This window comes from Phyllobates terribilis, unplaced genomic scaffold (genome assembly GCF_046119375.1).
Source record: "Phyllobates terribilis strain yellow unplaced genomic scaffold, ASM4611937v1 Scaffold_1__5_contigs__length_1240528914, whole genome shotgun sequence".
NCBI lineage: Eukaryota > Metazoa > Chordata > Amphibia > Anura > Dendrobatidae > Phyllobates > Phyllobates terribilis.
The window spans coordinates 551931584-551945764 of NW_027362761.1; the positions used below are offsets into that span (position 1 = coordinate 551931584).

A 14181-nucleotide genomic window follows, 5' to 3' on the forward strand; every position below is an offset into this window, starting at 1 on the left:
TGCCGACTGTGTGGTGGAGAAGGGAGAGGCCGCGCCGACAGTGTTTGCGGGGGGGGGGGAAGGGATAGGCCGCGCCGACTGTGTGGGGGGGAGGGAGAGGCCGCGCCGACTGTGTGGGGGAGAAGGGAGAGGCCGCGCCGACTGTCTGGGGGGAAGGGAGAGGCCGTGCCGACTGTATGGGGGGAGAAGGGAGAGGCCGCACCGACTGTGTGTGTGTGTGTGGGGGGGGGGGGGCCGCGCCGACTGTGTTGGGGGGGGAGAGGCCGCGCCGACTGTGTGTGTGTGGGGGGGGAGGCCGCGCCGACTGTGTGGGGGAGAAGGGAGAGGCCGCGCCGACTGTGTGGGGGGGGAGGGAGAGGCCGCGCCGACTGTATGGGGGGAGAAGGGAGAGGCCGCACCGACTGTGTGTGTGTGTGGGGGGGGAGAGGCCACGTCGACTGTGTGTGGGGGGGGGAGGGAGAGGCCGCGCCGACTGTGGGGGGGAGAGAGGCTGTGCCAACTGTGTGTGGGGGTGGGGGGGAGAGGCCGCGCCGACTGTGTGGTGGAGAAGGGAGAGGCCGCGCCGACTGTGTGGTGGAGAAGGGAGAGGCCGCGCCGACTGTGTGTGGGGGGAAGGGATAGGCTGCGCCGACTGTGTGTGGGGGGAAGGGATAGGCCGCACCGACTGTGTGGGGGAGAAGGGAGAGGCCGCGCCGACTGTGTGGTGGAGAAGGGAGAGGCCGCGCCGACAGTGTGTGTGGGGGGGGGGGGGGATAGGCCGCACCGACTGTGTGGGGGAGAAGGGAGAGGCCGCGCCGACTGTGTGGGGGAGAAGGGAGAGGCCGTGCCGACTGTATGGGGGGAGAAGGGAGAGGCCGCACCGACTGTGTTGGGGAGGGACAGGCCGCACCGACTGTGTGGTGGAGAAGGGAGAGGCCGCGCCGACTGTGTGGGGGAGAAGGGAGAGGCCGCGCCGACTGTGTGGGGGGAAGGGAGAGGCCGTGCCGACTGTATGGGGGGAGAGGGGAGAGGCCGTGCCGACTGTATGGGGGGAGAAGGGAGAGGCCGCACCGACTGTGTGTGGGGGGGGGGGAGAGGCCGCGCCGACTGTGTGTGTGTGGGGGGGGTGTGGGGGGGGAGAGGCTGTGCCAACTGTGTTGGGGGGGGGGGAGAGGCCGCGCCGACTGTGTGGTGGAGAAGGGAGAGGCCGCGCCGACTGTGTGGTGGAGAAGGGAGAGGCCGCGCCGACTGTGTGTGGGGGGGAGGGGATAGGCCGCACCGACTGTGTGGGGGAAAAGGGAGAGGCCGCGCCGACTGTGTGGGGGAAAAGGGAGAGGCCGCGCCGACTGTGTGGGGGAAAAGGGAGAGGCCGCGCCGACTGTGTGGGGGAAAAGGGAGAGGCCGCGCCGACTGTGTGGGGGAAAAGGGAGAGGCCGCGCCGACTGTGTGGGGGAGAAGGGAGAGGCCGCGCCGACTGTGTGGGGGAAAAGGGAGAGGCCGCGCCGACTGTGTGGGGGAGAAGGGAGAGGCCGCACCGACTGTGTGGGGGAAAAGGGAGAGGCCGCGCCGACTGTGTGGGGGAGAAGGGAGAGGCCGCGCCGACTGTGTGGGGGAAAAGGGAGAGGCCGCGCCGACTGTGTGGGGGAGAAGGGAGAGGCCGCTCCGACTGTGTGGGGGAGAAGGGAGAGGCCGCGCCGACTGTGTGGGGGGAAGGGAGAGGCCGTGCCGACTGTATGGGGGGAGAAGGGAGAGGCCGCACCGACTGTGTGTGGGGGGGGGAGGGAGAGGCCGCGCCGACTGTGTGGGGGGAAGGGAGAGGCTGCGCCGACTGTGGGGGGAAGGGATAGGCCGCACCGACTGTGTGGGGGAGAAGGGAGAGGCCGCGCCGACTGTGTGGGGGAGAAGGGAGAGGCCGCGCCGACTGTGTGGTGGAGAAGGGAGAGGCCGCGCCGACAGTGTGTGCGGGGGGGGGGAGGGAAAGGCCGCACCGACTGTGTGGGGGAGAAGGGAGAGGCCGCGCCGACTGTGGTGGAGAAGGGAGAGGCCGTGCCGACTGTATGGGGGGGAGAAGGGAGAGGCCGCACCGACTGTGTTGGGGAGGGACAGGCCGCGCCGACTGTGTGGGGGAGAAGGGAGAGGCCGCGCCGACTGTGTGGGGGAGAAGGGAGAGGCCGCGCCGACTGTGTGGGGGAGAAGGGAGAGGCTGTGCCAACTGTGTGTGGGGGGGGGTAGAGGCCGCGCCGACTGTGTGGTGGAGAAGGGAGAGGCCGCGCCGACTGTGTGGTGGAGAAGGGAGAGGCCACGCCGACTGTGTGGGGGAGAAGGGAGAGGCCGCGCCGACTGTGTGGGGGGGAGGGGATAGGCCGCACCGACTGTGTGGGGGAAAAGGGAGAGGCCGCGCCGACTGTGTGGGGGAGAAGGGAGAGGCCGCGCCGACTGTGTGGGGGAGAAGGTAGAGGCCGTGCCGACTGTGTGGGGGAGAAGGGAGAGGCCGCGCCAACTGTTTGGGGGGAAGGGAGAGGCCGCGCCGACTGTGTCGGGGGGGGGGAGGGGAGGCCGTGCCGACTGTATGGGGGGAGAGGGGAGAGGCCTTGCCGACTGTATGGGGGGGGAGGGGAGAGGCCATGCCGACTGTATGGGGGGAGAAGGGAGAGGCCGCGCCGACTGTGTGTGGGGGGGGGGAGAGGCCGCGCCGACTGTGTGGTGGGGGGAGGGAGAGGCCACGCCGACTGTGGGGGGGGGAGAGGCTGTGCCAACTGTGTGTGGGGGGGGGGGGGAGAGGCCGCGCCGACTGTGGTGGAGAAGGGAGAGGCCGCGCCGACTGTGTGTGGGGGGGAGGTAGAGGCCGCGCCGACTGTGTGGGGGAGAAGGGAGAGGCCGCGCCGACTGTGTGGGGGAGAAGGGAGAGGCCGCGCCGACTGTGGGGGGGAAGGGAGAGGCCGTGCCGACTGTATGGGGGGAGAAGGGAGAGACCGCGCCGACTGCGTGTGTGGGGGGGGGGGAGGCCGCACCGACTGCGTGTGTGGGGGGGGGGGGGGGGAGGCCGCGCCGACTGTGTGTGGGGGGGAGAGGCCACGCCGACTGTGTGTGGGGCGGGGGGAGGGAGAGGCCGCGCCGACTGTGTGTGTGGGGGGGGGGGAGAGGCTGTGCCAACTGTGTGTGGGGGGGAGAGGCCGCGCCGACTGTGTGGTGGAGAAGGGAGAGGCCGCGCCGACTGTGTGGGGGGGGGGAGGGGATAGGCCGCACCGACTGTGTGGGGAAAAAGGGAGAGGCCGCGCCGACTGTGTGGGGGAGAAGGGAGAGGCCGCGCCGACTGTATGGGGGAGAAGGGAGAGGCCGTGCCGACTGTGTTGGGGTGAAGGGAGAGGCCGCGCCGACTGTATGGGGAGAAGGGAGAGGCCGCGCCGACTGTATGGGGGAGAAGGGAGAGGCCGCGCCCACTGTGTTGGGGAGGGACAGGCCGCACCGACTGTATGGTGGAGAAGGGAGAGGCCGCGCCGACTGTGTGTGTGTGGGGGGGGGGGAGGGAGAGGCCGCGCCGACTGTGTGGGGGGGGGGGGGGAGAGGCCGCGCCGACTGTGTGTGGGGGGGGGGGGGGGGAGAGGCCGCGCCGACTGTGTGGGGGGGGGGGGGAGAGAGGCCGCGCCGACTGTGTGGGGGGGGGGGGGAGAGGCCGCGCCGACTGTGGTGGGGAAGGGAGAGGCGGCCGCGCCGACTGTGTGGGGGTAAGGGGAGAGGCGTAGAATCGCACAGAGCAAGCCAACTGTGTATTTGAGAGGGAAGAAAACCCACATTTTACATAGAAAAAAGGAGAAATTACACGTTTATTGTATAGAGGGGAAGAATAGCACAAAAGAGTAGGACGGGTGAGATGAAAAATCATAGAGTCTGCAGAGAAGGGAGAGATCAGTCTGCACAGAGAGACAGGAGAGAACACGGCGTCTGTCGGGGAGCTGGTGAGCTCATGCAGGCTGCGCAGAACGGAGCAAGTCTGCAGGAGCTAAGCCTGATACTGTATAGTGGGGGTTTGAAAGAACAAAGATTTCAGCATATAACTTAATGCAACTTTTTAAAATGTAACTTTCACCTTGACCTACAGATAGGGAAGAAATCTATGCAAACTTGGAGAGTCTATACACACTCTGTATAGAGATTATTCATAGTTGCATTTCCAGGGCTGCAAGGCAAGAATGTTAATCGCTGAGCCACCCTGCTGCCTCAAACCTGTGTTCCTTGTGAAAGATGACCATAGCTTATAACTCTTATATGAATAAACAGTGGAAGCACGTTTAACTCCTTCCCGACATAGGAGTTACAATCATGGCAGGTGCCAGATTTTTTTTATACAGCCAGCATGTGCCTATGACAGCAGCAACTGGAACTAAATTTGATCGCTCTTGTTTAGCCACTTATAAGATGTTGCGAGTTTGATAGCCGCATTTAAAGGGAACCTGTCACCAGCTTTTCCCCGTATAAAGTAGGGCCAACACCTATAAGCCCTCTTCTTCAGCATTCTGGTATGCTGTAGAAAAGTCCCCAATCCCCTTTGCAAGACACAAAAAAGACCTTTTATTATACTCATAGACGGTGCGATCCGGTCCAATGGGCATCTTTGGTCTTGATCCTGCTCTTCTTAGTCGCCATCCTCCCGCCACACTGTGTATGGATGACGCATCCTATGTCATCTACACTGTGATCCCCATCGTTCTCCTGCGCTGGCGCACTTCTCTGCTCTGCCGAGGGCAAAGCAAAGTGCTGCATGCGCCGGATCAAAACCAGCGACGCTTATCGGACCGGACTGCGTCATCGGAGTATAATAAAAGGTCTTTTTTTTTTTTTTTTTGTTCCATGCATAGGAGATTGGGGCCACACATACAGCATACCAGAATGCTGTAGAAGAGGGCATAAAGGTGCTGGCCCTACTTTATATTGTGAAAACCTGGTGACCGGTTTCCTTTAAGTGGCATGATCCCGGTTTACCGAACAACAAACTCCGTAAAAATTCCCCCAAAAAAATAATGGTGGACGTTTTTTTTTTTTTTCACTATTTTGCTGCATTTGTAGCGGCTATGTCAAAGGAAAAAATAAAAAAAATGGAAGTTAAGTCTTGGAAGAAAAGGAGAAAAAAAAACAAAAGTGCAAAAAAGAAAAATCACCTGGGAGGCAGGGGTTAAATGTCTAATAAGAGTGTAACTTGATCAGGTAGCACATTGAAAAGCAAGGAATGCTGGGACTAAACTGTTTATGATGATGATATCGGCAGGAAGTAGCTAGCTTCCCCTCCTGCTTCAGTTTTCATAGAGATCAGGGACCTCCGACATTACTCCTTTGAAAAGAAGCAAAAAAAAAATTTCAACAATTGTAGAAAGGTCTTCTTCCATCAGGAAACACAAATCCTGAGTGGTTTATGTTCAGATCTCTGGAAATAAACTTAAGCTTTTAATTATGGCGTGTGTTTTCCTCCGCAGGATCTGCTGATGTACTTACTACAGCTGGTACAAGCTCTGAAGTATGAAAATTTTGCTGATATAAAGAACGGACTAGAACCTACCAAGAAGGACAGTCAGGGCCCCATGCTGGACAGCATGCTGACGTCTGGCGTGAACCCCGAGGACATCCACAGGTAACGGAGCCCAGCAGACCCCTACATGCCCTCAGTCTCCCATTGTTCTACATATAGTAGTCCTATCATAAAGCACCAGAAGACTGATGCAGCAAGTAGTATTTATAAGTACACTGCACACCTGATCTCTTCTCTGGGCCTGGGGTGTGCGAGGATTGTCTGCCTTATTGTGGTGTTTGTTTTTTTTTAACTGTGGGCTGTAGTAAGGTTATACTATACCGGCAGATGATGTTTGTAATATTATCTATAGTCTTATTTTATATGTCGGTTCACAAATTTTGTCTAGTGCCCATCAACAATCATCTCCTGCATCGTCCTCCAAGGCTAAAGATGGTGGAGAAGCTGATAATCTTGAGGTAACCTGCAAGTCTGTGTCCTGTCTGTGTCCTGTCTGTGTCCTGTCTGTGTCCTGTCTGTGTCCTGTCTGTGTCCTCTCTGTGTCCTCTCTGTGTCCTGTCTGTGTCCTCTCTGTGTCCTCTCTGTGTCCTGTCTGTGTCCTCTCTGTGTCCTCTCTGTGTCCCGTCCCCCATTTACAGTTGTTTTTCCGAGTTTGTCATAAAATGCCATTTTTACTGGTTTTCTGCAGTCTCACAATTATTCACCCCTTCCTGACAATCTTAGAGTCCCATTGGCTGTTATGACCTGCTGCAAGCATAAAGCATCACCAGACACCAGCTTCTGACTGCATTCCTGAGGAATCTATGTCCGTTCCTCGGAGGCAATGTCCTGCAGGTTACTAATATTGGATTTGCGTTCTGCAACCTCTTTTCATGTCTCACCAAAGATTTTCTATGTGACTCAAGTCGGGTTACTTACAGGACTTCTGAAACCAAACTTTAGGGAACTTAGATGTATATGTGAGATCATGGTCCTGATGGAAGGTCCAATGATGACCAAGATTCAGCGTCACAGAAGACATGACTGTTTCTCTTCAGATTTCCTGGTCTGTGACTGAATCCATATAGCCCTTCACTTGCTGTAAGTTTCCAGTGCCAGAGGAAGCAAAGCAGCCCCAGAGCATCACTGAGCCACTGCCATGTTTAACTGTAGGCATCACTGAGCCACTGCCATGCTTCCCTCTTGGCAACACAGTTATTTTTGATTCACTGTAGGCATCACTGAGCCATCATCATGCTTCACTGCAGAGCACCACTTTGCCACCGCCATGCTTCACTGTAGCCATCACCGAGCCACTGCTATGGTTCAATGTAGGCATCACCAAGTCACTACAATTTTTAACTGTAGGTATCACCGAGCCACCATCATGCCTCATTGTAGGCATCACCAAGCCACTCGTGCTTCACCGTAGGCGTAACCAATTCAACGGACCACCATTATGCATCACTAAGCCACCGCCGTGCTTCACTGTAAGCATTAATAAGCCCCTGCCATGCTTGCCTTTTAGCAGCACATGTCCTCTTAATACTTCACTGCAGAGCATCACCAAGCACTCGTCATGCTTCACCGCAGAGGATCACCGAGCCTCCTTCATGCTTCACTGTAGGCCGGGCATTCTTTTCAGCATACTCTTCATTCTTCCTCTTCCATATGCACCTCTGATCCATAGAGCTGAAAGTCTGTCTTGTTTAATCGCTTCATCATATTTTGATTTTTTTTCTTTATTGCAAACAGCAGAAAGGTTGAAAATGTTGCTAAAACCTAATTTGCAATGGGGGGGGTGTGACAATTCTGATTGCAACTATATCTCATTCTCTATCTTTTTAGCCAGACATAAATGTCAGATAATCACATTAATCACTCATTGAATTTGTGTTTTCCGTCGTAAGCTGGTGATATGCTATATATTTTATACAGCTGAAAAGGCCAGCCACTTTCTACTGATCACCAACCACCTTCATGAGTCAAACGATCCTGACCGATGGCGATTAACTGTCTAATGATGGATTTTTTTTGCTAATGTCGGGTGCAGTAGTTGTAAAGGGGGGGGGGGTGGGGTTTATGCCGAACATTTAATGTCCATCTCAGAGGCTTTACTCCACTTTTTAATTGGAGTGAGTTTACAACTTTTTAACAAGTTTCAATTCACAAATCTGACCTGGACCGATTTACAAAATTAACCAAAAGTGTGAGAGTGGTGTGAAATTGCAAAAGTCTGCGTGCAACAAAATTTGCTACTATTTGATGTCCGTAAACTGGCACCAAAGCCTGGATAAATTCCCCCCGTCACAGAAGTGCCTCTTACTACTTTTTTTTTCCTTCCAGCAAGATCTGTGCACCTTCCTCATCTCCAGAGCCTGTAAGAACTCCACCCTGGCCAACTACTTATACTGGTGTGTACACCGCACGGATTCTTTTCTTCTGGACACCAGATTTGCAGTAGTCAGCGTAATCTATTTTATTTTTTTTCTAGGTATGTTATTGTTGAGTGTGAAGACCAGGATACCCAGATGAGAGATCCGAAGACCCATGAAATGTACCTTAATGTCATGAGACGCTTCAGTCAGGCACTTCTAAAGGTAACACAATAAATTAGCACCTTAATGGGGTTGTCCAGGTTTTTCACTCTGTTATTGCAGACTTGTGAACCTTCACATTGCGCAGCACTCGCTGTGAGGATTCTCCAATGCTGGCGGCAAGGCCAAGCGGTCATGTGACCACAAGTATGCGATATGCAACATTCAGACTAGACGTCTGCGGCTTCTCTCAATTGACTTGTATCAAGCGAGGCCTCACACGTCTAGTCTGTATGTGTATGTATGATTAGTGGTTAAAAATTTCTGAGACTCCTATCTTTAACATTTTTCTGTTTAACTGTGAGAGGGCTTGTTTTGTACAAATGACATTTTGATCAATTTTTATTAAACATTGAAATTCTAGCGTTTTTGTTTTCATTTCAGTACTTAACTTACGTCTTAGATTATATTTTTGATCAAGCTTTTACAGAAACAGCAATATCTAATATATGACATTTTATATAGATTATATATAATTTAGTGTGAGAATGTCACTGATAAAATACTGGAAGGGAGACACAGTGGGGAAAATTAGTATTTGATACACTGACGATTTTGCAAGGTTTCCCACCTACAAAGAATGGAGGGGTCTGTAATTTTTATCGTAGGTACACTTCACCTGTGAGAGACGGAATCTAAAAAAAAAAAATCCAGAAAATCACATTGTATGATTTTTACATAATTAAGTTGCATTTTATTGCATGAAATAAGTATTTGATACATTAAAAAAAAAACAGAACTTAATATTTGGTACAGAAACCTTTGTTTGCAATTACAGAGGTGAGATGTTTCCTTTAGTTCTTGATCAGGTTGGCACACACTGCAGCAGGGATTTTGATCCACTCCTCCATACAGATCTTCTCCAGATCTTTCAGGTTTCGGGGCTGTCGCTAGGCAACATTGAGTTTCAGCTCCCTCCAAAGATTTTCTATTGGGTTCAGGTCTGGAGATTGGCTAGGCTACTTCAGGACCTTGAAATGCTTCTTACGGAGCTATTCCTTAGTTGCCCTGGCTGTGTGTTTTGGGTCATTGTCATGCTGGAAGACCCAGCCACGACCCATCTTCAATGCTCTTACTGAGTGAAGGAGTTTGTTGGCCAAAATCTCTCGATACATGTCCTCATCCATCCTCCCTTCAATACGGTGCAGCCCCCTTTGCAATAAAGCACCCCCAAAGTATGAGGTTTCCCCCACCATGCTTCACGGTTGGGACGGTGTTCTTGGGGGTAATTTTCTTGTTTTTGTTTTTAGATTCTGTCTCTCACAGGTGACGTGTACCTACAATAAAAATTACAGACCTCTCCATTCTTTCTAGGTGGGAAAACTTGCAAAATCGGAAGTGTATCATATACTTATTTTCCCCACTATATTTGTCACTGAGGATGTTGGCCACAGTGATATGAACCCAGAAGTTTGCTCCAGCATGATATGTGCTGAGAGAGGGGTTAATCGGCCAAAACAAAGGCTGGATTTTTGGTGAACAGCTGAAGAGTGGGTGGGAGGCTGTTCCAAATATCCCACCCCCAGTGTGTGGTCCAAAAGGTAAATGTGGAGCCTTTGAACTCATTCAGTGTTTGGTGTATCCGGAGATGATCTATCTCCAGAGTTCGTGTTAAAGAGAACTGAGGTTTTTTTTTCCCCTGAGCGGGTGGATCCCCGCAGCCACACAGACTGTACTGTATGCTGTTTTGGTATCTAAAGTCATTTGATCGCTTATACTATATGCTGCAGTCCCACGGTATTGAAAAGCCAAAGGACTAACATTGCAGCCATGGGGGCCTTCTGCAGGTGCTCCTTGCGCCTATTTGATGTAAATTTACGTTATATGGTCATTTTAAAGGGGTAGTCTTATGTCATTTTGACAATTAGTAACGATATCACAAGTCTGGAGCCTGATCGTAAGGACGCTGTTCTTGTGAAGTCACCACTTATATAAATAGATGGATATATACTGTATAAAATATATAATCTAGGAAAGGGAACATTGCTCTCCGCTGTGCAGTTAGCAGCGAGGACTTGGGGTGGGCCCTGGCGTAAGACCCCATCTTGTCATACTGAGGCTTCCACATGTATGTAACGAATCACAGCAGATAAATGAAAGCTTCTCTCGTTCCGCTCTAATCACATCCTCCTTGGAGGAGCGCTGGCCGCAGTCTTGTGCCAGCAGATGAGACTCGCAGTAACAGGCGAGACGAGTTATCATTTTTCTCTCCTTTTTTCCCGTTCCCTGCTCTAGGGCGATAAGTCTGTCAGAGTGATGCGCTCACTGCTGGCGACACAGCAAACCTTTGTAGATAGACTGGTTCATCTCATGAAAGCAGTGCAGCGTGAAAGTGGCAACCGCAAAAAAAAGGTACGTGCCCATCTGTAATACTCCCTCCCCGTACAGCCGGAATCCTTCTCCTGTCTCCAGCGCATCTCACGTCTGCCGAGCATTGTCCCTTCTGTGTGACACCAGGACCCTGGCTGTATCGCCCATCTCCCGTACACATGGAGCTACAGGGGGTCATTTTCTAAATATTAAAATTCTGCCAACTCTGTGGGGTGATAAATGGGGTCCCCTGCCCTCCTCTAAAAAGAAAAGTTACTTAAGTTGCGTAATCCCCTAATTCACTTGTGTAATGTAAAAATGGGTAGATTGATATGAGACATATAAGATCCATGGATGGTGGGGAGGGGATCGCTTCCATGGATGGTGGGGAGGGGATCGCTTCCATGGATGGTGGGGAGAGGATCGCTTCCATGGATGGTGGGGAGGGGATCGCTTCCATGGATGGTGGGGAGGGGATCGCTTCCATGGATGGTGGGGAGGGGATCGCTTCCATGGATGGTGGGGAGGGGATCGCTTCCATCATGGATGGTGGGGAGGGGATCGCTTCCATCATGGATGGTGGGGAGAGGATCGCTTCCATGGATGGTGGGGAGGGGATCGCTTCCATCATGGATGGTGGGGAGGGGATCGCTTCCATCATGGATGGTGGGGAGAGGATCGCTTCCATGGATGGTGGGGAGGGGATCGCTTCCATCATGGATGGTGGGGAGGGGATCGCTTCCATCATGGATGGTGGGGAGGGGATCGCTTCCATCATGGATGGTGGGGAGGGGATCGCTTCCATCATGGATGGTGGGGCGGGAATCGCTTCCATCATGGATGGTGGGGAGGGGATCGCCTCCATGGATCGATATATCCATAGATAATAAGTGTTGAATAAGTAGACGCATACAGAGATATCTGTCTATCTATTATTCCATCTATGGATAAGACAGATGGATATGTGACAGATACATTGATACTTGGATAAAAATTTGATTGCTTGTTTGACATGAGGTAATGGCTACCTATAAGGCAGATATGGTATCGGATGCATAAAAAGATAGAAAATGTTCATAGTGATAGATGAATAGATACATAGATATGTGATAAGATAATAATAGATTCATAGAGCACTAAATGGAGAAATAGAGATGTGATAATGCAGGAAGATGTATAGATATGAGATTGATACAGTATCACATAGAGGCGAGCTGCGGCGCTGCCTCCCTCGTGCTGGCGCTGCCTCCCTCGTGCTGGCGCTGCCTCCCTCGTGCTGGCGCTGCCTCCCTCGTGCTGGCGCTCCCTCCCTCGTGCTGGCGCTCCCTCCCTCGTGCTGGCGTAGCCTCCAGGTCCCGGACCCACAGGATTACGATGTACAACCTACCAAAGAAGGCTGCACCCAGTCATTACCCCTGGAAACATCGGGTGTTTTCTGTCACTATGCATTCTTATGCACGAGACAATTAATCGCCCTATTTTTCCCTGAATAACTGACTGGAGCCGCCTTCTTTAGCAGTTTATAGGTAGAATTAGGAGCAGGTACGTTCTCATCTAATGGGATGACGCGGTCAGTACTTGGAGTAGCCACCTGGGAACACAATACATGAAGTATTTACAGATTAAGGTTTTTTTTTACGACTGTTTATCCACCCTGGCATCTTCAGCTACAGATCTGTGTCCCCCTTATTAAAAATAAAAATAAATTGTCCTTATGTTGTTTCAGAATGAGCGGCTGCAGGCCTTACTGGGAGATAACGAGAAGATGAACCTCTCAGAGATCGAGCCAATACCTCTACCACTAGAACCTCAGGTGAAGATCCGGGGGATCATCCCAGAGAAAGCCACTCTGTTCAAGGTAACGCCGCTATCCCACACCCATTACTGAGGCACAGAGACATTACATCAGGAATGTCACACTCAAACACACAGAGGGCCTAAATGAAATACTTGGACAAAGTCACAGGCCAACCAGTATAAAGAATAATGGGCCCCACATAGTCCTCCATACAGTATAATGGGCCCCACATAGTCCTCCATACAGTATAATGGGCCCCACATAGTCCTCCATACAGAATAATGGGCCTCACATAATCCTCTATACAGAATAATGGGCCTCACATAATCCTCTATACAGTATAATGGGCCTCACATAATCCTCTATACAGTATAATGGCCCCACATAGTCTTCCATACAGTATAATGGGCCCCATACAGTCCTCCATACAGTATAATGGGCCCCATACAGTCCTCCATACGGTATAATGGGCCCCATACAGTCCTCCATACGGTATAATGGGCCCCATACAGTCCTCCATACGGTATAATGGGCCCCATACAGTCCTCCATACGGTATAATGGGCCCCATACAGTCCTCCATACGGTATAATGGGCCCCATACAGTCCTCCATACGGTATAATGGGCCCCATACAGTCCTCCATACGGTATAATGGGCCCCATACAGTCCTCCATACGGTATAATGGGCCCCATACAGTCCTCCATACGGTATAATGGGCCCCATACAGTCCTTCATACGGTATAATGGGCCCCATACAGTCCTCCATACGGTATAATGGGCCCCATACAGTCCTCCATACGGTATAATGGGCCCCATACAGTCCTCCATACGGTATAATGGGCCCCATACAGTCCTCCATACGGTATAATGGGCCCCATACAGTCCTCCATACGGTATAATGGGCCCCATACAGTCCTCCATACGGTGTAATGGGCCCCATACAGTCCTCCATACGGTGTAATGGGCCCCATACAGTCCTCCATACGGTGTAATGGGCCCCATACAGTCCTCCATACGGTATAATGGGCCCCATACAGTCCTCCATACGGTATAATGGGCCCCATACAGTCCTCCATACGGTATAACGGGCCCCATACAGTCCTCCATACGGTATAACGGGCCCCATACAGTCTTCCATACGGTATAACGGGCCCCATACAGTCTTCCATACGGTATAACGGGCCCTATACAGTCCTCCATACGGTATAACGGCCCCCCATACAGTCCTCCATACGGTATAACGGCCCCCCATACAGTCCTCCATGCGGTATAACGGCCCCCCACATAGAGTCCTCCATGCGGTATAACGGCCCCCACATAGGGGTGGTGGTTCTGGTGTCGCGGGCCAAATATAATGACCCTGTGGTCCAGAGTTTGACATGTATGCTTTAGATCAGGGGTCTCAAACTGGGCTAAGTATATGGGCCGCACATAGAAAAAATTACTTTGAAGGGCCGCATTCTTTGCAGGATGATATGAAAATTTTAATGACACCATATTGTTTTTTCTATACACCTTTTGGATCATTTTTTGAACATTTTTGGCTTTTTTTATTTTATTCTTTTAAATGCCATTCATTTTATGGGATATGGTAATTTTATGGTTTACAGTTTACAGTTTTACAATTTTTATTTCCTTTTTGTGTCCCCTAATTGGCCACATACAGTGATTTTTTTTTTTCTTATAATTAGCGCCATATAGTAATTCTGACCAACTTCTTATAGTAATGTCCTTATCTTGTAGTAGTTTTCCCATCTTGTAGTAATGTCCCCATCCTTGTCCGCATATTTCAGTAATGTCCCCCATGTTGGTCCTCATCCTGTAGTAACGTGCCCATCCCGGTCCCCATCTTGTAGTAATGTGCCCATCCCGGTCCCCATCTTGTAGTAATGTGCCCATCCCGGTCCCCATCTTGTAGTAATGTGCCCATCCCGGTCCCCATCTTGTAGTAATGTGCCCGTCCCGGTCCCCATCTTGTAGTAATGTGCCCGTCCC

General features: G+C 52.0%; 1 protein-coding gene across 1 annotated transcript in view; it reads left to right on the forward strand.

Annotated features, from left to right (window-relative positions):
* The window catches only part of PIK3C3 (phosphatidylinositol 3-kinase catalytic subunit type 3), a 203331-nt gene that overhangs the window by 77262 nt on the left and 111888 nt on the right, over positions 1–14181 (forward strand). Inside the window, exons 11-16 of the mRNA XM_073680448.1 lie at positions 5448–5602; positions 5889–5958; positions 7826–7893; positions 7974–8079; positions 10312–10428; positions 12113–12244. Of these exons, the coding sequence (XP_073536549.1) occupies positions 5448–5602; positions 5889–5958; positions 7826–7893; positions 7974–8079; positions 10312–10428; positions 12113–12244 (648 nt within the window). The remainder of the gene's footprint in view (positions 1–5447; positions 5603–5888; positions 5959–7825; positions 7894–7973; positions 8080–10311; positions 10429–12112; positions 12245–14181) is intronic.